Here is a 26321-nt window from a genome sequence, read left to right as displayed (position 1 = left end):
TGTGCCATAGTTTTTTGTGTGAAAATAACAAGAGAATTTCCTGAGGGAATTTCCACTTCTCTGATCCTGACTGAGTCTCAGACCAGCATCCCCACCTGAGCTCATCAGAAAGAAAATGCTGTTGAAAAAACCGAGACTGCTGAGGTTTTGAGAATGCATTTTATTTCACATAATCCTAGCTTATAAATAATGATACCATTTAAAAGAAGTTACATCTTTCAACATCTTGTACATTGGATTTGGTTTTCGATTTTTTGGCAGGGGTACACGTTTGCATCCCGTCTTAAATATTTAACATTTGCTGACTTGTATGGGCACTGAGATCAATCTTTTTTGTTTTGTGTGAAATTGACCCCGGGTTAGATTGAGGGAAAAATCAATACCCATGTGAAGAATTCAAGTCTGAAGTGCCTGTTTTGTGGTGCAGAGATGTAATCAAGATTCCAGTCTGATTCCTGATAGAATTATTCTGGTGACTGACAAATGTTGAAGTCTTTGGATTAGCTTGACCAGACTCCAAGACCAATTCTGACACCAGTCCTTTCCCAATTTGATCCAATCTTGAAGAGATAATTAACCCAGTTGATGAGGGAAAATAGGTCATGTATTTACATCTGGCTAGGTGGACCCAGACCCACACCAATCAGATAATCGAAAACTAGGAAGACTTGTCACCTGTGACTAAACTAAGACCATCCTTAAAGCCTCCAACAACAAAGACTGTTTTCTCCAAGGCAATAAAGGACAGTCGACCTCTCTCAACGAGTCAGGTGTATTGTCATCTACTCAGTCGGAAACATTTGAAGTAGACCGTGTTTGAATGTGCCCTTTGGTTGTTCTCCTGGCACTGAGCTGGGACAATAAGAAGACGTATACAACAGATTCATCACAAAAGTTCATCATAGTGCTTTGCATACTTTGTGTCAACATGTCGCAATAAACTTTCATAAACTACCCACACCTATTCAGAAGGTACAAATGGCCCACTTAAAAGGTCTCATCATATGATATGAGACATTAAAACAAGGATCTTGCATAGTCCATGAATAGTTCTTGTACAGAAGAGTACATGTCTATGTTTGTTGCAAGAGAAACATTGAAAAAAGTGACAATAGATCCTGAAGAACAATACTTATTAAAATGTAACGTTGAAACAATTTCAGCCAGTATTACACCTTTACCACAACCATGAACTGTGTAGAACTGAAACTTTCTATATACACATGATATATATATTATCGATAATCGGCAGATCGGTACCCACTGACCTATAATGACCATGATTCTGAGACAATATTTTGACTATATGGAACAGCTGCAATGAGCACTTGGGTTTGAGCTTGTGTCATGTGCTTCGAATTGTCAGTTATTTCATTTTCATCAACATGATAGTTTTGAGAGACACCTTCTTGACAATTGAGGTTTTCATGGCCCCATATCTTTATGCTGTTTGCAGATTGGTGTTTGGGACTCTCTACCCAGCATATGCTTCGTACAAAGCAGTAAGGACCAAAAATGTGAAAGAATATGTAAGTATCTGAGCTGTTATTATTATTGTTTGTAAAATGCAGTTGGGAAGCCAACACAGACATCATGTGTGACCTTAGCTTAACTGGCCCAAAGGGTCATTGAGCCTATGTACTTGGAAGCTGTCTACAGCAATAGTCAGCAAACGTTTTGGATTTATAAGTCTTTCTTGAGAACTTCTGGGTGGATTGTGATGAAACCTTGTCTAGGTGCTGCCAAACAGCAGTTCAATTGTGTTCAAAGAAAGAAATTTAGTATGGCTGCCTGATAGACATCTTTGATTTTCTTAATTATCTTCTAAAGTATCAAAGTTCAGTGAGGTAAAGGCATTGGTGACTATGAGATGTAGTTTTATTCAAGTGCAAGCTATTTTAATGGTATAACAATTGTGACCTCTTGCTGCCATCTTATTCAATATCACTAAATTGATATATTGTTATTAATGCATAAGTAAAGATATATTACCCAAAAGAAGATAAAAGAACACCAGATTAGTTTGTCTATCTGTAACCTCTTTTGAGCAGAATATCTTCCAGTTCTCTTTTACAAATCTGGCTTTGAGCTTCCAAGCTTTCACTTGAAAAGGGGCTTTGAACTTAGGTCAAAATGCCCGGTGCCACCTGACCTGCTGATTTCAAAGCTCTTATCCGTAACTATTGTGTAAGAAATAGTTTTAGTATTATCTAGCCATTGTCTATGTGTTCAAAAAGGCATTTATTTATCAAAAGGTCAGCTGTTTCCTTGTGAACAAATGAGCTACTTTCACTTGATGCTATTTTTTACTTCCCTTGCCTTGACATTGCCAAGAAAGTCTCTGTAAATGTCACCTTAGTGGGTAGAACTGAAGCGGCACTTGGTGTTAGTGACATCTTGTTAGTGCCATATGACTGTTCCATTGGCTTGTGTTAGCTACAGTAGTCCAGCTTAATGTCACTTGATTTTCGTGGCAAAAAGTATGGCCAATCTAGAAGTAGTAACTGAATGGGGATAGTACTTTAGTGGAGGACCCAAGAACCTCTGCACAAAGTAACCGAGCACTGAGACCATTGTAAACCTGACAGGGGTAGAAAGTGACTTGTTATGTCACTCGTCTATGTAGTATATTCAAAACTAAAGTAATTTCTTCTCGCAATTTGGATATCTAAGTGGTTGTTGATTTTTGTTGGAAATAAAGTCACACTTTGACTCATGCTGCTCTGATACTCACAGTGGTCAGATACAATCATGACTTTGTGCACTTGGACCTTCTAACCCCATTCATTACTGACATGCTCTTTTTTCAGCATATTAACATCCACCTTTATTTATATTGCTTACATGTTACTCAGCATAGAGTAAAATCTCACATATTTAATGTACTGACACAGCTTACAAAGCAATCTTTGCTCCATGATGTTTTATGCCCAATCTGTAATCTTGACTTATGATGGCTGTAGTTAAAAGATTGCTATCTACATCTTAAAATTAAACCCAAATCACTCACACACTATTGTGTTTTACTGTACCATTTGTTATAGTTATTTGTCTTGTTAACTGTCCCAATTGCTTGTCATAAGAGGCGCGGTCAGGCTTGCTGACTTGGTTGATAGCATGTCAGTGTACTCTGATGTCATTGATCGTTGCTCATAATATCAATCATTGGATTGTCCAGATTCTTATTTACACACAGCCTTAATATAGCTTGAATATTGCTGAGTGTATCATTTAACAAAAAAAAAAAACCTGCTCCAAGTTGCAAGTGCAAATTTCATGCAATAGATTCTAAAACTAATGAGAGAAATGTGGATGGTTAAATTCAATGATGCATATTTTATTTGTAAAGAAAAAATAAAGAAACATGTTTCAAATTAACATAATCTATAATTCATCATGGTAATAGGTAAAGTTACATGCCAATATTACCTGTATCACTTGAACTTGGTCCTATCCAACCAAAATAGCTATTTGCTGTCTTGTTGGTCGCTGCATGAGCACCATGTCTGTGTATGTATCATGAAATATTGTTTTCTACGTTTTTGATTTATCCAACAATGTGTCATGAATTAACTGAACTTATACCTTACCAAGGCCCAATACCAGTGATGGGACTATAATTGTTGGGGCATCAGGCAATTGTAGTGTTACATCCCTTAACCTGCCATAGTATACTTGAAAACCTTTGTATAAATTAAGTGTACATAATATATGATTATTGTGCCATATATATCTATTTCACTCAGTGTTTGGAATACATGTAATTTTAAAACCCAAACAGACAGTCAGGCAGGTGACCCATAAGTGTTGCCAGCCAATCTTCAAAGTTACTTGCCCGCATCCAGACATTATAAATATTGAAAAATCACATTTCTGATTCAGTAGAAATAATTACTTGACAATCTTTGAGAAGTTCAAATAAGACAGAATATCTAAGTAGTCTTAAAATTATCTGCCAGACAATCAGACAGGTGGAGTAATATTTCATGCAGCCTGACAGAAAAGTTACAGCCGAGCACAAGCAGGCGGGCAGTTATTTCGGACACTGATTCTTCTAGCCCAAGCATGGGCCTCAGTACATTTTCAGTACATTTTAGTGAAATAGACCATTATTAGCTGACCTCATTAGAAAGACCAACTTGAGCTTCATACAAGTGGATAAAAGTTTCGGACTATGAGATTGTGATGATCAATTAAACACTATTTAGGCTGCTGACATGATCATTTCTATTGGTAATAACTTTCCCCCAGTATTTTGTAAAACACTTCCTTTTCCACTAGGGCTGGGACGGGTAACTCGGGTACCCGGGTTGAGTGGGTCCTGAGTAAGGACCCGGGTACCCAAAGGACTACCCGGACCCGTAGTTAGTCACGTGTATTTTTCAAGTATTGTTTGATGACAAAAATTATCTTAAACTCTATGGTTACACTATAAGTCACTAATATCCCATTTCTTTCTGTCAATGCACCCATTCCTACTGACTTTTATGTATTTGAATAAAGATAAAACTTCATGCATTAAACTTCAGTGTATGCATGAGCGGATCGTCTTACACGTGTATCTAAATACATTTTGCCAGGGCTACGGTCAAACTTTTCCAAATTGGACAGTTTGTACCTATCTCTAAAAATCTACAGCGGGTACCCGGGTAGGGTCGGGTAATAGGGTGGTGTGTACCCGGGTAGTAAATTTGGACCCGTCCCAGCCCTATTTTCCACCTCACACTACTTTAAGCATCATATCAGAATTATTAATACATTATATTCAGACATAGAAATTAGGCAAGAAAAGAAATATGTGGCATCGGGTAATGTTTGAATTAGGTCACTAAAGGATGGTTGTATAATCCTCGCCAATGCCACAAAAGCCCTTGCTTCCCCTCAGGGAGGGCTCACAAATCCCTGATTAAGCCCTGTTTGTGTAATCTGGTATTGAAGCTTGCACTAGTTTAGATTTATTTATGTAACGCATTGATCCCTCAATCACTGTGGCATATTGGAAATAGTTTTGTGCAGGAGACAATTGGTACCATAGTACTTTGCTCATGGTGTAATGCAATATTCAATGTTGAATATTCTTTAATCTATGTATCAAAGATGTGTTTTTTTTCATTTCATCTTTCCTGTTACTATGCAAAATGTCACTGACTACAACACTAAGTATTGATCATTATCATTTTGTAAATACCCAAGCAACCAATATAGACATGTGAAATGATGTGCATTGTAACGACAAGTTTAATTTTGCAATACACAATTTCAACTTCAATAAATATGTACTCGTGAGGAATAAGCTTCCTTTGATTGTGCAATTTGCTATTAATATTTTTACTGGGAATATTTATGTATCTCGTTGCATTGATTAATAATGTCAGGGTGAGTGCATGTTGTTTACACTGCCAATATTACCATTATTTATAGTATTTAATACTCTACTTTGAAACTTTGTGACTGCAGATGTCACCATTCTAAATAAAACATCTAGATTGACAAATCATTAAGATGGAGTAATATCATATGTGTATATATTTATATATTTTTCAACTTGTGTGGTATTTGTGGTGTGGACATTTTCCATGCTGGAATAGCTAGGGGCTAAATTATTGGTACCATAGAGAGTATTACCAGTATTTGAAATTCTGTCTGAAATACCCATCTTGCTGTTCAATTAATGGCACCCCACGGTGTATTACAGGCAGTATTTCAAAGAGAATAATACATGTTGGGTTTGTGAATGAGTTGCTAGAGATTTCTATTTTTGTTAACATCCACATTTGTCATGTTGACAGTTTATAAATAATTTAAATGATAGTCGGCAGATATGTTATAGGAGTGATGATAACAATTCATTTTGTTTCAGTTATTTTTGGGTATGGACACAGAATCAGAATTTTTAAAGATTGTCCTAACATGTATTTTGTATGCCAGAAAGATAGAAATTATGTTTTGGTTTGTTTTGTTAAAAAAGAAAAAGATACCTATTAATAATACATACATTGGCCAATTTATTTCAGTGTGCCACATTTCAAAGTATCTAAAAGTTAATGTACTCAAGACATGGTTCTTCTCACCTTTGGATGGTGGGGTAGCCTAGTGGTTAAAGCATTTGCTCGTCACACCAAAGACCCGTGTTCACTTCCCCACACCAAAGACCCATGTACACTTCCCCACACCAAAGACCCGTGGCCACTACTCACACTAAAGACCCGTGTTCACTTCACCACACCAAAGACCTATGTTCACTACACCACACTAAAGACCCGTGATCACTTCCCCACACCAAAGACCCATGTTCACTTCCCCACACCAAAGACCCATGTTCACTTCCCCACACCAAAGACCTATGTTCACTACACCACACCACACCAAAGACCCATGTTCACTTCACCACACCAAAGACCTATGTTCACTACACCACACCAAAGACCTGTGGCCACTTCCCCACACCAAAGACCCATGTTCACTTCCCCACATGGATACAATGCATGAAGCATTCCTGGAATGGAATTGGTATTGATGGAATATTGCTTAAAGCAGCGTAAAACCATACTCACTCACTCTTAGAACCTATATATATTACTATTTTTCATTTGAATGAGTCAATGGTATATCTTGCTGTTTAGTAGAGAGAGAAAAACGCGCACTAAAGTCAGTTTTCATTTTCATTTTTTTCCATAACAGTTAGTGTATGAATTCCATAAAAAAGACATTCCATCACACTTTGGAGCTCCTAATCTGACATTTGAATGACCAAGTTTGTGATCAGACACAGGAATTAATTGAATTGTGATCAATACCTTTGTGAGGGGCTCGCATTAGCATCTGTTTCCAAGAACACAACAATAGCCCTGTGTTGTTGCTTGTGAAATTCCTCTGGTCAGGACAGGACAGATGGTCTCAAATCAATACCAGCTGTTTTTCATGTGATTTTCCTATTGAAATTTCAGCCATGTTGTCACTGAGAATTCAAATTAATTTCTGTTTTCAAATTCTATGGATTTTGTGGTTGAATGTCAGTATATGTTGTGTGTCCTGAAATGTCGGCTTCTAGCAAGACAATCATATCTGGCTTGGATGCCAGGTCTAGGATTATTCTGATTGTCGGATAGCATCAGTCATTTCAAAATGTTAATTCCCAAATTAAGCAAGGGATTATTTGTTCCGGGGACTTGAATCCTCCTGTGTGAGATGATTTTTAGGATTACATTTTAAGAAGCAGTCTGTTTGAAATATTGCATAGGATTTTCTTTAAGCTTGAACAGATGGAAATATATTCCAGAGAACACATACAGACCACTTTGCAATAGGTTGCATACAAATATGAAAAATACATTGCATCTGAATGCACTCCAACAAGTGTTCAGTTTACTCTGCATGTATTCGCGAACAAAGCCAGCAGTTTGCTGTTTTATGTATTATATAATGTAAGTTAACGTGCTGAAATCTATTTTGTGCTTGAGTGACTAGTTCAGGTAGTATGTTGGTTGCACCCTTGTTTTACATTCTAAACTCGAGTTCATACTAACTATATAATCTGGAAATACATATTTCATATCATAAGAAAAACATTTCATTTCTTGTCATTAAATATGAGGGGATTTTGAAAAGGATTGGCTTAGTGAGCGGAGGGATTGGCTTTTGGGGATAGGGGTGAAGGATGTGACGCTACATTTATTGTTGATATTTTTGAAGTGGGATAACTGGGGTGAATAGGGACTATCTAAAGTAGGTTGATCGGTTGACCCTTGTTGGGATTCTGGGTCATAGTACGACTGAGAGAAGGATTGTAATATTAATCTAAGTTTCCAGATTTGACCAACTGTAGGACATTAAAATTTTGTTATGTGGTGACAGTTTCAAAGTGTGAATTCAAACTAGCTTGTGAACAGAGCATGTTTTATTTATGGTAAACTATTTCTCTTTGTTGCCAGGAAATATTATCCAGTCAAGCTTTTTAGATATGTATGTATGGAAACTGATATTAGAGGCTGCATTCTTATGGGTTCATTCAGTACTTACAGATAGTGTTCCTGTTGGGGATTTCACCTTCAGCAAATATTTGCTCTATATGGTAATTTGAATTTGATAACAATGAAAGTAAACCATGTTGTCATCTCTACAATTCATTTGAAGTGCAACATTGTAGAATAAACAGAGGCAATTACTGGTACCACTCTGAAATGATTTATCAGAATACAGATGTTCTATCTTGAGGAGGCCTTCTGACTTGAATACCAGATCAACCTGAATTAGATTGGTTTTGGATAGACCTGCATGTGTTTTGGGAAATCTTTGCAAATGAAATTTATATTTGTATTTAGACTAATAGATGGGTGATTTTTCTCAAATGTAAATTATAGTTTTCTGACCTAATTGTTCAAAATTGTGTTTGATTTTGTCAGTGAAATAATTTGATATTATTTCCAAGTTTATTTTCAGTTAACTTGTGTTTGATGTGAGAATGTTATTCTTTATTTGTGTCAAAAACATGTATTGACAATTAAGCTGTATTATGTTTGTGACTTAAACATTCTCACAAACTCCTTTCCACTGGTAAAGTGAAATTGACATTTTTGATTTTGAGACGGACCCTCCCATGTCTATCTCAGTCATGGAAGGCTTGTGACCTGATCTTCTTTGTGTTCTCAGCTTTCCAGAAACTACCACAATACATGACACACTTTTTACACATTGATAATTTTCACAGTTGTGTCTGAAACTTAACATTGCGATTTGGGACATACTGCAGAACTAGTTTGACCGGTGAAATGAAAGTCCTTTCAGAACACACAGGTTTACCATTTTAGAGTTTCATGGACAGAATTTTACTCCAAGTGCATTTGTTCACGTATTTGAATTAATATTTTTTAACTTTCAGAATGTTTCAAATCATTGTGCATTGAAGTTAAAAATTGAATTTTTAAAAATATGATGGAAAGTTTATCATGTTTATGGTAATGAATAATTTACATGATGGGAAATTCTATTATTTTAAACCTTTAAAATCTACTGTCAGGCTTAATTAGAGAAACTAGAATCACGGTAAATGTTGCTGCAATATATTGTGCGTTTTTGTATAACTTCAATAAAATCAGGTCAAGATTGGTGTAATTTGCCACTGAGCAGTTGCATAGCTTCTTCCAGCAAGTATAAATTATGATGAGATGTGACAACCATAATCTGCAAATCAATTCTAGGCTGTATATTTCTATCAGACTGTCTGTTCTAGTACTGTGAGATGTCATAAATTGCAGTGCAGGATTCAATGAGGGGAATTTAAGGGCATGTGCCAGGAATCGGTCTCAGGCTTGGTGGACAGGATAATGAGACACTTCCACCAAGTCTCTCTCACGTTATATTTTTTGGCCAGGACAAGCAACATAGTGATGTTGATAGTATTGATGCGTGTGCTTCAACCAGCATGTCTGACCAAAATAAACATTGTTTGAGGATGTTTGATTGAAATTTTGGATGATGTACTCAAATATATCCAAGCTAGTTCATTTTTAGTTGCACCTGGTAAATGTCAGTGCTAGACTAACTAATTACTCATGACATATTCTGGATGACATTTTGTGCAATTCTGCAACACTGTCATTATAATCTCAGGTGTAGGTACAGCTGTGATGGAACATAGACATGCATTGTTGGAGAGAATGGTTAAAATACGCTCATTGGCAGACAGCCAATGACATGAAGCAACATGGACGCTAATGTAGATAAAATGTGTGTAGCAAATATTTGATTGAGGCGGACCACGTTTGACTCTGGGGGTAGAATTTGAATACAGAATCCATCAATTAAGCATTGTAAATAGGTTTGGAATCTGGCCTTGTGGGTGCCTGGTACAAAACGGCATCTCAATGAGATTCTGTAGAAACAATGCTATTTGTCCTTTGGGGATAGCTAGCTATATTCAGGCTTGTTGTATATGGGATACCCTGCGAGTGTTCATTACTAGTAAATGCATTACTTGTCTAGTCAATATTAATACTAACAGCTGATACCACCTTTAGGTAGTGGTTGATTGTTGGTTAGAATGGGGAATTGTGTGTAGAAAGTATGGAAATAATGTTTCCGAATATTCAATATTTTCTGTTTGGATTAATGTTTAAATTGTATGTATATTTTTATGTTTGTGGGCACTTTCGTATTAAGCTTATGAATATATTGATGTTTGGTTTTGTATTTTTATTAAGGCATGCTACATATGTGAATATTTTTGGAATATGTTCATTCAGAAATTATTGAGTTAAATGGTAAATAGTTCATGTTGAGTTTTAGGCAACACTGATTTTTTAAAATCTTATATTCATGAACTTTAGATTGTCCATATTTATACAAATTTAAACCGTTAAAATTTACTGCTACATATTTGAGTCATTTATAGCAAAACTACTGCATGAATAAAATGTCAAATGAAGAATATCAATGAAATTAATTTCCTAGGCATTGTGCTTAGTAACTGCTGATATTATCTTCATTGGTGAGCTCTAAATGCTTGATATGAATTATTCTGTGTGTAGCAAACATTAATTTTAGCAAACCATTCGCATTCTCATTTCAAGATATTAAAGTCTGCTTTTAAATGTTCTAAAAATAATGAATGGTCACATTAACCTTTGGACCCTCTTCACATTGCTTTTTTTTTTTAGAGTTTCTTATATTTGTATTATTCAATATTTTGTTGATATCATTTTGTTCTAAGTTGGGATTTAAGAAAGTTTCTGTTTTCTTAGATTTGCTGTTACTGGTATTCAGAGGTATTTTACCATTGTATTGAATGCAATAATTTATAACTTAGCATTTTAGTCTCTTCCTCTTTACTGGTCATGCAGTGAAATATCATTCAATTTTAGAAAGCCAAAACTAAAGTAACATAATGTTGTAAATGTTTAATTTGCTGCAGACTTTGGGCGTTAGATCGAAATATATGCTGCTTAAAGATTTGAGAACTGTTTGAAGTATTACTGTTTTCAGCATGATTAGCACCCTCCCAATTTATTAGTACCACAATGCTAAAATTGGAATGCATGCTGTTTTTCATGACCTGTGAAGACTTCATGAGTGATCAATCTTGGTGCACCCAAGTTGGTGTCCAGTAAGAATCCTTTGGTTTCTGGCTTTGTGAAACAGGATGCTAATTCGTGTTGATTACTGTGGTTTCTGTTAGTGCTAAGATATCTATTTAAATGGTCCTTTTACACTATTGAGGCTCCTGAACTTCATCATGTTAATTTCTGTCCTCTTGATTTCCAACTTGATAAGATGCCCTTGGTGCTAATTACGTTGATGATTGTGGTTAATGTCAGTGTTATGAGAAGTAAAGAAATGGTGTTATGTACTATCATTGTGAGTACTGTTATAACCAGGTTCATTTGTATGCCGTGGTGTCAGATGTGTTTATGAAAACCTGAAGCCTACTCTTGGATCCGGCACCTGGGACAGACCGGTGACATGTTGACAGGCATGTACTGAAGCAACAAAATAGATTATTGTTTGGTTTGAAATTTTACTGCCCATAACCCATAGCAGAAATTTCCTAGAATTTACCCCCATTAAATCAGCTGACACAAACAACTTCATGCAAAATTAAACAAAATATCTTAGACTACACATACTTATTATTTTTATTTCAACCGACCCAAGCTGATTGTTTGGCAAATATTTGTATACATAATATATAAAAGGTATGGGCATAGTATTGTGTTTAATATAATGTGTGGCATTGCTGTTCAACTAGTACATATTCAGTGTACCATATTCGACCCATTAAGCGCCCCTCCCCCAATAAGCGCCCTCCCGGTTCCGGAAATTTATATAGTAATTATTTCGTTTTAAACAGAGACCATATACCGATATATGGTCTCTGGTTTTAAATGAAAATCGTCTGGGAACCGAGGTTTCCGGATTTTTGAAGTCCGTATAAGCGGGGCATGACTGTATTCTGTTTATTTTAGATATTTGTGACTTTGAATATTATGCGCAGAAAAAAATTACACCGTATCCCTTCAGCGAAGTCCAGCAAACGAACGGGTGATGAGAAACCTCGTCAGTACAAATTCGAAATTTGAGATAAAAAAAATCACCAGACATGTTGATTTACCGTTTAAATTGTATTTTTTTTGTTCAGCTAGTCATTGTTTTATATCCAGGGATTAAGATTACCTTGTGCATTTTCTCGTAAACTAAGCCGGACACAGCAATCAGCTGTACACACGTTTTCTTGGAATCTACCGGTGATTCGGTCAAGACACACCCAATGATATAACTTTACAGTATTATAAATGCAAGGATCGGCAAAAACTGTATCTAAAACTATTTTTTTATCAGGAATAATATATTCCAATATCTTGTTAATTTAGATGCAGCTTTTACTAAACATATTTAAAGTAATAATAACCCTAAGCGAAGCAGCTGATCGCTATTGCCGGGTATTATTTTTTACATGGAACCAGTCTGACCAGTCACCGTCAAGGCACCAGTGCACGTGATCGCGTGATCTCGAGAATTAGGTGTTGACATAGTACGTCCAACAAAAACAAATATGACTTTTAACGAATCAAAGTATGGCATTTATGATATATGTATCCATTCTCTGTCAACTTAAGTTCGGATCAAGGCGTCAATAGCGGTAATCTGACCGTGGTTGCTGTTAATAACGGTGAGTTGTGCGATCTTCTGATCGCTTCACACACGATTTCGCCGAAATTAATTAAAACAATATTAAAAGGAATTTTGAATAAAATTAATGAAATAAGTTACAAACAAAAGTCCAGATATACAAAGAACACTTTTTATAGCCAGACAGTGTAATTACATGAATAATTTGCGAACTTCAGTATGGATTTGTTGACATGGTATTTCCTGTGTTACGTGCTCACAGTAATGTCTTTCCATGGGGGAAAAAACATCAAAACTCATTCATTCGTGTATAGTGCGCACCCCCTTCTACAGAGCTGTGTTTTTTGGGGGAAAAAGTGCGCATTATTCTCAAAAAAATACGGTAAGGCTTACTGATGAATTTATGCCAATTTGACTCTGAATTGGTCCCAATAAGCGCCTACCCCTTCTGTCTTTTTTTAAGCACCCTGGGCGCTTAATGGGTCGAATACGGTAAGTGTTTTGGTCATGTTGAAATATTAAGTTTCTGAAAATGAAATGGGCAGTTGCATCATGGATTATTTTCTGAGACTATAACCAGAGCTCTTATTACTCAAACTGAAATCTATTTTCTGAAGCTGTTGAAATAGATTTGAGCATGAATAATAAGAGTTCTGATTGACCAATTTCCGTTTTCTGATATTCCCTTTCAACACACTTGATGAATCCAATTTAATATTTTCATTTGATTGCATATTTCCGTTTGTCAGCTAGCTCCATGGTTATTTTTATTCTTCAGCTTTTTAGTCCTACACACGTCAAACTGGCTAAAAAGAACAGAATATTCAAAGATCTTCCAATCAGTTTAGCACTTTCTACAACCACTCTGAGAATTCTTTTATGAATTCTAGACTAATCTGAAATCATTAAGCTTGAGTGTGTGTAGTGGTTGAATTGTTGATATGTTCATGGATTTATCTTGCGATGTTCGTGAGTGTTAGGATGTGTTTGGAGGACAGAAACATGACGCTATCTATATCTTGGAGCATCCTGTTATGAAGTATTTGCACAAGTCCTAGATTTCTGAATGACTGATAACATGGTTGTAATTCTCAGCAACTGGAGCATTGCTGGGCTTCCCACATGCATCCAGCCATGTCAAGAGAATTCATATCATTTGCATGTATTTCAATAATGGAGATGGGATTGGTATTTATGATTTATTTTAGGAATGTCTGCATTGTGGGATCAGACCAAGTTGTTTGATAAACCAAGCTTGCAAAAGGAGGAAAACTATAAAAGAGGGTATTGTTCCTGGAAGTGTTTTCCTTGTTATCTTACAAATAATTGAAGAATTTTTAGTTCTATAACAGTTCTATATCAGGTAATGTGCCTGCAGGATTAGCATTGTTATCCAAACCCTGATCACATTGTATCATAATTATCACGACGTCAAACTCCTTTGTCATTTTCTATATGTTTTACATTCATTGTTGATCAAATCCAACACATTGAACATCTTGGTGTTTTTGATGGACTGTTAAGTTAGTGTGTAAACAAGCACAAATGTTTCATGTGTGGTTTGGATCAGCCACAATTGCTGCTGGCATGATACAAATATCAGTTTTGGTTGCATGGTGGTTCATCCTCCGGGCTGTTTGCCATTTGTAGAATATTCACAATAATACAGGCTGTCTATCGTATACCAGCTCAGAATGTTGTGGTGAACTTTTCACCCAGCGCTATCAGGTAGCTGGTGGCACACCTTCCCATTCTTCCATCTACCCGGACTATATTCCTGTCTTGGCCATGTTCCAGTGCCAGGTGAACACCAGGTGGGGAACTCTTCCTCTTCAGGTTCCAGCTCACAACGGAAATAAATAGTTCTGGTCGGCCTATATTTCCCTATCATTGCCACAAAAACAATCAGATTGTGCAGATCTGTCAGTTTATTTGGGATTTAGATCTGGTGGTTCCAAGGTATATATGTTTGGATTTTAGGATGATGCATCTGTTTGGAAGAGTGAGTGATTGAATGTTATTTATATCGCAGATGACAGTATTCCAGCTGTTGTCCTGCAGACTGTGTGAACAGTCAAGTTGGGCCAGGGATACCAGTTTAGTTGTTGATAAAATGAGCAACAATCAATGCTGTTGACATACAGTGAGAGGGTTGCAAAGGGTTTCATGCCACAGGATTCTTTCAACATTATCACCTAAATTGGTATATATATTATTCAGTTTGGGACTTTGCCACAAGTCAAGTAACATTTCTTGACTAGGTCTAGACAGATCACCAATACAAGTCCATAAACTAGGAATAAAATACATTTGGGCTAGAATACTCAAAAGGCTTTGGCACAGATTGATATTTTATGTCATGCTATGGCAAGCATAAGGGGTGTGGCTGGCAGCACATGGTTGTTGTGACAAGCCTGAAGGATGGGAAAGTAGAATTTCACTGGAGTACATCTACTATGGAATCTAGTGAATCTATTCCAGTAATGAAATTGTAAATATTTATGATCAATGCTACTAAGAATACGATAGAGTCTTTGAAATATTTTTTTTACGAAATACAATTCTCTACTGAATAATTAAAACAAATAATTTTCCTGATGCTGATTTCATAGAGCTGGCCAGAATGACTGTTATATTAATCTTGATTGGTTTTGTTTTCAAATTTCATAAAATACATAGTCATGGTGCAGGTCTAATAATCATTGTATAAGCACATACGTTTATTATCTCCCCTCACCTATGAAATATTTAGTAATTGTCGTCTGCCATTTATATTTTAATATGAAATTTGTAAAGTACATGTATCACTGTACAAGAAAAGAATGAAAGTCTATGTAATATTCATGTTGAACAAATGTCTTCCTCTGCCCGGTATGTGGTCGTACATCGTCACGATTGCCTGGTTGCTAAAGGTTGTAATTAACTATATGTCTTCAGTCATATCCCTTTTTGAACATCTCCATGATACACAAGAGGAGGTATCTCCATCTTTACATGTGACCTAGTTACAGTTTAAATATTGAGGGACTGTGTCCAAAATATCATGAATAATTTTTTACTGTAAACTCTCTTGAATTTCAGACTTACAGCAAATCTACATAATGTATAAAGTTGCTTCAGGATGTTGGTTTTATGATCAAAGCGATCCAAGTCTCTTTGAAGGCAGTTTTGTTATTACTATGGAAACAGGCTGCATGGCTTATCGGGAAGTGGAGGGATTGTTCCACTGTGGCAGGGTGGGATATCGGGTGATGGACTCCTAAATATGGAGGGAAACTTGAGCCATCAGTCAGTCAGTCAGTCAGCTGAACTAGGGCAGGCAGGCAGGCAGGCAGGCTGGCTGGCAGATAGCAAACTGAGAGGTGTGAGCGATACAAGGCAAGAAAGCTTGCAGCTATATGTATTTGTTGTGTCAACATTGTGTGTGTAGCTGTGATCCCCTCAAAGTCTGCAACCACACGTTCTTACACTTACCTTAGCTCAAGTATTTCTGAGTTAAAATCAAGTTGAGAGATATATCAAGGCTGAACATTGCTGTCCGTGACGGTTTGTGTCATCTTTTGCCTTGAGAACATTTTAACGGCACTCTATTTTAATGTGTTGTCTTTGTAAATAGGTTATGGTCTTCTTGGAACTGTAATGCAGAAAATGTTTTACAAATTACAGAGGAGGGAGTATGGCGTCCTTGACATTCATGTAACAAATCTGTCAATTTAGTGTTTCCTATATCACAGTGATAAAACAGTAATATGGTTTGAATAGATGATCAATTATCCTAAACGATATGTTCATTTGTTGGAATCTTTATGACCATTATCAAATAAAGCATTTCTGGAGGTGTCAGTTTGCAATAAAATATTTTGAGATGGTCCCCAGAACCATTATAGTTGGAGGTCAGTAGAGGTCATCGCAGCTGATCAGTGGCAGCCAGATGAGTCAGCACTCATTTTCCCTGACAGTTATTGGAAAACGGAAAGCCTTTTATCCCACTCTCCAGGGGTTCACAAGGCTGTGTGTTGAGTCTCAATCTAACCCGAAGCCAGGCCAACCATTGAAGAGTCTTCCCAACTCTGCTGGTGGAAAACCTCTCTTTACAAAATTTGCCTCCAATTTGTAAGCGTGACTTCAGCTCTAAATTTACCAGTTCACTTTCCGAAAGCCACAGGAATGTTTACTGTTCGGGACTGTCACAGTGGATGCTTGTCATGATGAACGTTCCTCTCTATGCTGTTTACTCAAAATGTTGGAATAATTTTCGTCATCCTTTCATATTATTTGGTTCGAGGCTTCTCCCACATACAGGAACCAGACTCTGATCAAATGCTTTTCAAAGGTGACATGTTCCGCTTCAAGAGGAAATTAGAGAAAATTTAATATCCTCTTTATTGAACAGTTTGTTTTCATATTTGTATTGATAAAGACAGTGACGGGATTATACGATTTAAAACTTTGTGAATTTCTTTGATATGAAAGCATATTATTTTTCTTTGTGAGTTGACCACACATATCAATATCAAGATGCATTTTTTCCATGAAGCTAATCATCAGAGTTTTTAATAGTTTGATCAATAGTTTGGGCATGAAGACGTGTAGAGTAAGTTTTGTGTTTGTTTTTTTGTTTTGCTGATAGTACCACTCTCTTAGAGTCAATTTCATGAACGGAAATATTTTGACATTATTTTAACCTGCATAAAGAAATAAGAATTTGTTTTCAAAAGTAAGTTTCTAGTCTGCTAAAAGCATTCATTACTGCTGTTTAAAAATATGTCTCTCTAAAGCTTTAGAAGGGGAGAGCAGTAATTTCCTCTGTATTCATTTATCTGCTTCTTTTGGGGGATGCCAGTTGACAGTAAAAAATTTTAGTCTACTGATTAAATGAAATTTTGATTTAAGATTAATCTGATCTGAAGGTTCAACATGTTCAAGCAATCAAACACAATTTTCATAATTGTTTTTCCACTTCTCTCAAGTTCTCAACTATTCTAATCTTTTAAAACAATAGATTAGATTGTGTCGTTATTTTAAAACCTTGAGATTTTTGTTTCCTGAGATGGTTCTCTCACTACTTAGTACTTGGAGAAAAGTGTGAGAGAGACTGAGGTTATTGTCTTTTTTAACAATAAAGTGCTGAAGTAAGTCATGGTAAGTATTTGTGTTTGTTTTTGTTAGGTTTGATCTAATTTTACTGTACTTAACATTGAAAAACAGAAAACTCCTGCTAAGAGGTTATTTTTGAAAATCATTGATCGTTTGGGATGATCCAATCATTGCTCATGATTTTACAACCATGTTGTCACACTATGTAGGACTTCATATATATGACTACAATTGCTGTATGTAGGACTCCAAATACATCTACAGTACTTCTACAAGTTTGTAAAAAGTAAAAAATAAATATTTTTAGTTCATCTGAAATTAGAAGATTGAAAAAGCTTGGTAACCTTTTATTAAATTAAAGCCTAATAGTTCCAAAGGTACTATTTGAAAATAGGTTGCATAAACAATGCATGAAAAGCTCTCCATGAAACCTTGACATAGTTAGTTTAAATGATGTCACATAATTATGCCATGAAAGGAACAAAACAACACTTAGAAGAACTGACCCAGTAATCAACTGGTAATAATCATCTAAATAACAGAATAAGCCATTTTGTGTAATTGTCATAATACCAGAGTTCATTCTCACAAAATGCTTTTGTAAGCTGTAATTGTTCAAATTACACTTGTCAAAAGAGTTATCAATTTTGCAAGCGCCTGCCACCGATTTGGTATTTATAATGTCAAGGGCAGGTAACTTCCGTTGGTGGAGATGACACGAGCTGACTCCCAGGTTTAGCACTTCAGTGGCAGACATTTTTTCTTTATTTTCCAAAAGAAGGCTAATATCCTTTCGTGTCTAACTGACATACATCATGTACTTTTTTAAAGGTTTTAGGTTCTTTTAGCCAATTATTGTCAAGAGGTGAATATGCTTGAATAAAAGATGTTTTTCAAGTAAAATATTTTTTCACCAAGAGATTAAAATGAAAAAAACAAATGCATTCACATTAGTCAGTCAAACCATGATAGAGCCAGGCAGAAATAGATAAGAATATTTTAAAAGAAAAAGATTGGAAATCTTTGAAATAAAAGCTTTTTTTAATTGAAAATTTTAAGAGAAAAAGATTGGAAATCTTTGAAATAAAAGCGTTTTTAATTGAAAATGTTAAATATGTAGGAAATACTGTCAGCACTGACAAAAGGTTAGGTTTGATAATGGCCGTGGCTGATCACACGCGCATGGTTAGAACCGTGAACATTGGCCATGTTGTCAACACCACATCTATTCTAAATGAACATAATGTTTATTCATGAAGAAATTCTAAATGCATTCATATAATTCCATTGAAAAGAACAGACCCTGCCCTCACAACAGCAAACATTGTCTCATATATAGAACATGTGAAAAGACCCCGCCACGGCCACACCTCGGGTGTGGCTACACTCTCATAAATCCGGGTGGCTATGGGCGGGGTAGCAGGCACCGGAAAGGAAGGCGATTACCTCAATGAATATTCCTGTAACCATGTCGCTCTCTGTCATGGCGACTGAGCCAACACAAATGGCCCGCCCACCAGGGTGGTTGTACCCTCAACGATCCCGACAGGTGCAAGAGTTTAGAAAGTGGTGTTGGAGAGGAGAAACTTGGGGGTGGGTCCAACAGGCGAGGGTTGGGGGAGGGGAGAGATGACAGGGGGGTCATCAGCCATGTTACTGCATGCATAATACCATGCTTTGTCCCTTGAGTGGGGCTGGGGACTGAAAATCAATGCAGCTATTTGATGGCTTTCCTCCACATACAAGCTTCTTGCCTGCCTCGCCAGATGGAATAATGCAACTCTAGGTCATGTAGGGGACCATTTCAAAAGTTGCAACTCTATTTTTGTACATGATTACTAGCAAGCTGTTTTGAATTATTCACTGGATGTCAGGTTTGGAATAAATGTAATTTATTTCACACTAGCAGCACATGGTTTTCAACAAATACCTTGCCCTTGTTCTTTGAGGACCATTATTTTGCTTATTATTATTACTACGTAAAGAATTTAATTGAAAAGAAACCTGAAGCTCACTTTTGCAGTTTTGGGGGCATGTAACCCTATTTGCTATGCTGTATATTTAGACAGTATTTGAGGTAAATATTCAGATAGTTATCAAATTGTTAATTTCTATGTTGAGCATGAATTCAGGTTGATAACATACTGTGGAGCCTGCTGAAATTATCCTACAATGAGTAATGTCAAGTATGATATGTAATTTTCTTTTCATGAATGTATTTTTAAGTTCTCCCCACCTCCAAGCAGGATTGTAATCAAATTACCAAAACATTTCTCCCTTAACAAGATGAAACCATCCATGTTAAGCCTTTGCAATCCTCACCGTGAAATCAATTAAATAAAATCATATCTGTATCGACCGCGTGGTTTTGAAGCAGGGACAGCAGCGTGATGAATAGTTGAGAAAGAGGCCATTCTGACTCGTTCATGTCTGACATGAGAAAATCAATAACAGCCAGGGAGAAATACCGTAAAACATGCACTACATAATGCGTAATATTTTTTATACTGTTCTCAGTGAAATGTTCAGATTAACAGACTTAGAAAACACATTGCATGGTCACTTTGTCTTTCTATAAATTGGCTTTCCCAAAAGACAAGCTGTTTCAGAATTGCAGGGTTTTCCATCACAAGAATAATGGCTGAAATACTGGAAAGCTTCTCATTTTGAGGGACAGTAGAATGGCCCAACTAAACTATTATGTTCATTCCACCAGGGGTTGCTTCCAGACACTGGTAGAGTTTTGCTAAAGATGGCTTCTCACCTTCACCCTTCCATCTCTCTCCCTCTCCCTGTCTCTCCTTCCCCTCTCCCTCCTTCCCCTCTCCCCATCTCCCTCCCCTCTCCTTCAACCCTCCCTTTCAGCAGTCATCAACTTATCTCCAACCAACAACCTCTACATCCTCATGAGTTAATGAGGGTACAGTATATTTTGAACAGTTATTACTGTTACACTTGTTTAAAACATTTTGGGCTGAACATTTAACGATTCATTTTTAAGATATTTTATGTACACACTATATCTGAATTGTTGAGGTGGAGTTTGAGAAGAATTTCCATTTTTGAAATAGAAGCCTGTTCCTGGCCTTCATCAAGCAACACGATACATCATTACACCACCCAAGACAGGAAATGGATTATGTCTTCAACATTTTCAATCGTTTTTACTTTTCCTCTATGACTTGTTAATCTAAGTCAGGATCCCAGCTTGCAATGTTTACTTTTTTATGCTTTTCTAACATTCAGAAAAATTAGTTGCCCTAAAAACATATCTCAGCAGAATGACAAATAAGGGATACCAGAGTGAAAAGCAGTGTTGTGGTGCTAGCTGGTGCACCAGAGGAAATGAACAATCTGTATCTGCTAATTCAGATTTGCTCGAAGCGCTTCATTCATGTTTATACTTACTTTTTTTGTTTCCTGAATTGAGTTTGGAAAAGGTGAAACTGTTCTCCCAAGAAAATCGTGTCAGTTTAACTTTCTTAAAACGTTATTTTCTTCTTTTCCTTTTTTGAAATTCAAGCCATATGGTAGAATAGATTTCTATGCATGATCATAAGGATATATTTGTGCCACGGATGATGTTAAGTACAGAGAAAATACAATTCATCATTGAGAGAAACTTACCTGATTTGGGATTCTTGGTTACACTTGGTCCATAATGCATACATTTGCTATCATGAATAGTAGAAGCAATAATAATATTATTTCATGCATACTTAGTGTGTTTGAATAATATTGGTTGCAGTTTGGAAGGGTCACCGGGTAAATGAGTAAGTATGGTTCCATTTTGTGACGATGAAAATTATATACTATTCCGAAAAAGTTAAGGTCCATTCAATATTTTGGTGATATAATTGTGTTCACTTCGAGGTAACCGGAATGTTGTTCACTGTCACAATAGGTTATCCTCTGTGACTAAGCTCCGCCTCCCCTGTCCAGTGTCAAGGCCACAGGAGGCAGTCAGTGACCTCCCCTGTCATTTTGGGTTGGTAATGACCTTTGTCTATGATTACAGCTTAATCAGCAAAGATCATCAGAGTGGTCTCTTTTTTTTGTCTTTTGTTGGTGGTGATTTCATTGTCAGTGCATGATAACAAAAATGAATATCTAAATGTCCTAACAATGTGAGGAATTGGTTTGAAATATTAATATGCAAATATTATACAATGTAGGGTATTACCTTATCAGATTTTGTAAGATAAAATATCAAATTTGAAAAATATGAAACAATCAACAAATAGTGTATTAAATTCAGTCTGGTTTGTAGGGGTAGACTTGTGGTACAACACTAGCTCGTCATTATGTTGAAGACTTGGTTTGATTCCATCATTGGTATGCGATAATGTGTGAAGCCTATTCTTGATTTCCCTGCCATGAGATTGCTGGAGCATTGCTGACCTCACTCACTCACTCACTCACTCACTCACTCACTGATAATCTACTTGCCCAAAATATGGCTCTTGGCTTCATTTTATTAAATCTTATGTTAATATTATGTGGATTATTATTAGCTGAGCTTACAAGACCAAATAGAATATAACTTGTCTCTGGCTTTGGACTAGTGGCTAAAGTTGCAGGCTGCGTTCATGCTGAATTTTGTTCTTCAAGTAAATATCACTGTTGGAATTCAAGTACTGTTCTTTATAAATGATTGGAATTAGGGTGACCAATTTTTTTTAGTATTACAATAGGCAATACAATACTTATTGTAGTTTTCACAGTATGCCTAGATTGATAAATGCACTTTTCCATCATGAAATGAGATACTAATGTTCTTTTGATCAATAGGTTGACCTATGTACATCAAGTTCGTTTCCTGAGTGGGAGAAGCATGTAGAACTTGTTTTGTAGTAAATCTATGTATAGATGGCCTGCTACGCTCTGATAGAGGTACATTGTGGGGAATCAATATGGAAGAGTCAAAGCCTGTCCACCACACTGCACTGTAATACACATGCTCCCTTCAGACTGGGATCAATTGTTCAGTACTGTACAACATTGTTTTCCCTGAAAGCGGAGACTATTTGTCAATGCATGTTTTTATCTGGCAGTGACAGTTGAATGATTTATTAAAAATGACAGTATTGTAGTTTCTTTCTCCAAGGCTGAACTGTAAGATAAGTTCATGGATGCGTAGTAATTCTCTCAGTATAAAAGGCAAGTCTAGATGAGCGGACAGTACAAGGATGCTAGTTGCTTATAATGATAACTTGTTCTTATTATTTACATACTCTAGAAATTATGTTTTAAACTAATAATTATTGGCTCAGAGACTTGTGCAAGTCGAGGAACAGCCTGGGCAGTACTTTGTAGTGGAAAGTGGTTGGTGTTGGTTTGGTACGTACAACCTCAATTTGTTTCCCTAGAAGGGCACAAGTTCTGAGACACATAGTCATTCTAGAATACATGGCATGGTGTGAAAATAAAGGGATCCTTGAGGTGTGCTCCTATAGTATTTGAATTTCCAGACACCTTCATCTTTATTTTAGATGTAATGGTTATGATAAGACGGCCAGACTGTCATGTCAAACTCGGGTTACATGATCAAGTCCTACACAACAAAACCACATGTAAAGTAAGTTGAGCCAGGTTTAAGAGTACTGGGCTGGTATGATAAGCACATGACAGAATAGAATAGAAATGTGCACTTTCCCACTGTCAGTTATATTATTCTGAAGACTAGGAGGGTTTTCAGAGAAAATCACTATAAGTAAACATTTTACTTATTTCTACTGCTCAAAGTTTGTATTGACTGTGATGAGGTACTCAAAGTAATTGGTTTAAACAGATTTCATGTTTTTTGTTGTGTACATTGTGTAAAAGCTATCTCTTACTGTAAATCATGCATTTTTTCCCGTGAACCATGTCTCATTAAGTGCATCGGCAGTGCATTTTAGCATGCCATATGCCCTAGCATTTTGTGATGCTTTGAATCAATTTATGTTGTCACATTCCAGATCTCTAAACCAACTTCTGCACCTCTGGAGTTGAATCACTGTAATTTTAATCAGCCAAATGATATCATTTATGATGATTAATTTTGTTCACTGCATATCCCCTAGAGTTCATTGCACCAGCGGACGTTCCTCACAGAAAAATCAATAGCACTGAGGGCACGGAGGGTTCAAAAAGCCTTTGGTTGAGCTCCATGCGGGGTTGATGCAATTATCTGGTGGCATTCATGGTCAGACTAAAGCAGCATCAGCTGGCCTTATGTGACACTACAAGATGCCAGCACTGCATCAGCTGGCCTTATGTGACACTACAAGATGCCAGCACTGCATCAGCTGGCCTTATGTGACACTACAAGATGCCAGCACTGCATCAGCTGGCCTTATGTGACACTACAAGATGCCAGCACTGCATCAGCTGGCCTTATGTGACACTGCAAGATGCCAGCACTGCATCAGCTGGCCTCATGTGACACTGCAAGATGCCAGCACTGCATCAGCTGGCCTTATGTGACACTACAAGATGCCAGCACTGCATCAGCTTGCCTTATGTGACACTACAAGATGCCAGCACTGCATCAGCTGGCCTTATGTGACACTACAAGATGCCAGCACTGCATCAGCTGGCCTTATGTGACACTACAAGATGCCAGCACTGCATCAGCTGGCCTTATGTGACACTACAAGATGCCAGCACTGCATCAGCTGGCCTTATGTGACACTACAAGATGCCAGCACTGCACCAGCTGTCCTTATGTGACACTACAAGATGCCAGCACTGCAGCAGCAGCTTCTCCCCCAACATGAATTGCACTACCACAGAAATCAGATTCTGTGGACACTTCTTTTTGAGTGGTCGGCAGCTGGGATATAGAAGACTAATGCCTCTGAAATATCACTCAGGCAACACACGACATTTGAGGCCTGGACTCATGTTCTCCACAAGTCGAACTAAGCGCTGTGACATGGTGACTAGTCTGTGCTAAAAATGTTTACTTGTCCACTAACCAACTGGCAGCTTGGTATTATTTTCAGTAGACTTTTCTCGTGTCATATCAAGTAGTATCTTCTGGACTAGTTTTGATAAAACCAAGACTTGAGGTGGCTAAACTCATGGGTATCGCAGTATGGCATAAATACAAGCATTTTATACAAATTCTCAGAGCCCATGATTGAAGTAGCTCTGTGATTGAAGATGGCTTGTTATATTGAAAACAATAATTGATATCTGAAATAGGTATTTGTGAGTCTGTTCTGAACTAGGCAAACTATCGTCATTAAATGAAAGTTAAAACACTCTTGCTTTGTACAAAGGGTGAAACAATACACCAAAACACTGATGCATAGCAATATGTGCAATATGACAATAACAAGTAGGTATTTTGGGGGACAGTTGTGAAAAGAGGTTTTCTTTTTGTTCTTACTCTGGCGTATTGAGATATGTATAATATCTTGACCAGTGTTGCGAGATATGTACCGTATCTTGATCAATGTACCGCGATATGTAATGTATCTTGACCAGTGTGTCGAGATATATATCGTAACTTGACCAGTATACCAAGATATGTATCGTACCTTGACCAGGGTACCAAAATATGTATTGTTTCTTGACCAGTATACCAAGATATGTATCGTACCTTAACCAGTGTACCAAGATATGTATTGTTTCTTGACCAGTATACCAAGATATGTATCGTACCTTGACCAGTGTACCAAGATACATATCGTACCTTGACCAGTATACCAAGATATGTATCGTACCTTGACCAGTATACCAAGATATGTATCGTACCTTGACCAGTGTACCAAGATACGTATCGTACCTTGACCAGTATACCAAGATATGCATCGCACCTTGACCAGTATACCAAAATATGTATCGTACCTTGACCAGAGTACCAAGATATGTATCATACCTTAACCAGTGTACCAAGCTATGTATTGTATCTTGACCAGGGTACCAAGACATGTATCGTACCTTGACCAGTGTATCTAGATATGTATCATATCTTGACCAGTGTATCAAGATATGTATCATATCTTGACCAGTGTATCAAGATATGTATCGTACCTTGACCAGTGTACCAAGATATGCATCGTACCTTGACCAGTGTACCAAGATATGTATCGTACCTTGACCAATGTATCAAGATATGTATCATATCTCGACCAGTGTATCAAGATATGTATCGTACCTTGACCAGTGTATCAAGATATGTATCAAATCTTGACCAGTGTATCAAGATATGTATCATGCCTTGACCTTCCATTTCATTGCCCCCAATTTAATTGACTTATGAGGGGCAATATGTAGGTGAAGAGTGTCTTTTGTTACATCATACAGTGTAAGAGAACAGGTTCACCTTCCGATTACTGGAATAAAGGAAAGGATATGGGCTCGGACTCAACCTTTCAGTGATGATGCTCTGTAGACTGTATTCATATCTTGTGTTCAACACCCATCGGCCTTTCCTGAGATAACTATTTCAAATTAATAAAGAAATAATAGGCAATGTCCTGATATAATATGTAAATTATTTTAATTTTCCATCTGCTGTGTATTTTCATGCACAAGCATTTGTTCGTTTCTTTATCAAATGAGAACTTAATGTTTCACATCTGCAGTTTCTTATCAAGGCACTCATG

General features: G+C 36.8%; 1 protein-coding gene across 5 annotated transcripts in view; it reads left to right on the top strand.

Moving 5' to 3' along the window:
• Window positions 1-26321, top strand: part of LOC124123460 (receptor expression-enhancing protein 1-like) — a 78110-nt gene that overhangs the window by 13362 nt on the left and 38427 nt on the right. For all 5 annotated transcript variants that reach the window (XM_046486660.2, XM_048385150.1, XM_046486659.2 and 2 more), the window contains exon 2: window positions 1457-1529. In XM_046486660.2, coding sequence (XP_046342616.2) covers window positions 1457-1529 — 73 coding nt within the window. The remainder of the gene's footprint in view (window positions 1-1456; window positions 1530-26321) is intronic.

This window comes from Haliotis rufescens, unplaced genomic scaffold (genome assembly GCF_023055435.1).
Source record: "Haliotis rufescens isolate VD_foot unplaced genomic scaffold, xgHalRufe1.0.p SCAF_54, whole genome shotgun sequence".
NCBI lineage: Eukaryota > Metazoa > Mollusca > Gastropoda > Lepetellida > Haliotidae > Haliotis > Haliotis rufescens.
The sequence above is the reverse complement of the archived record's forward strand: the minus strand, read 5'-3'. Positions and strand labels throughout refer to the sequence as shown.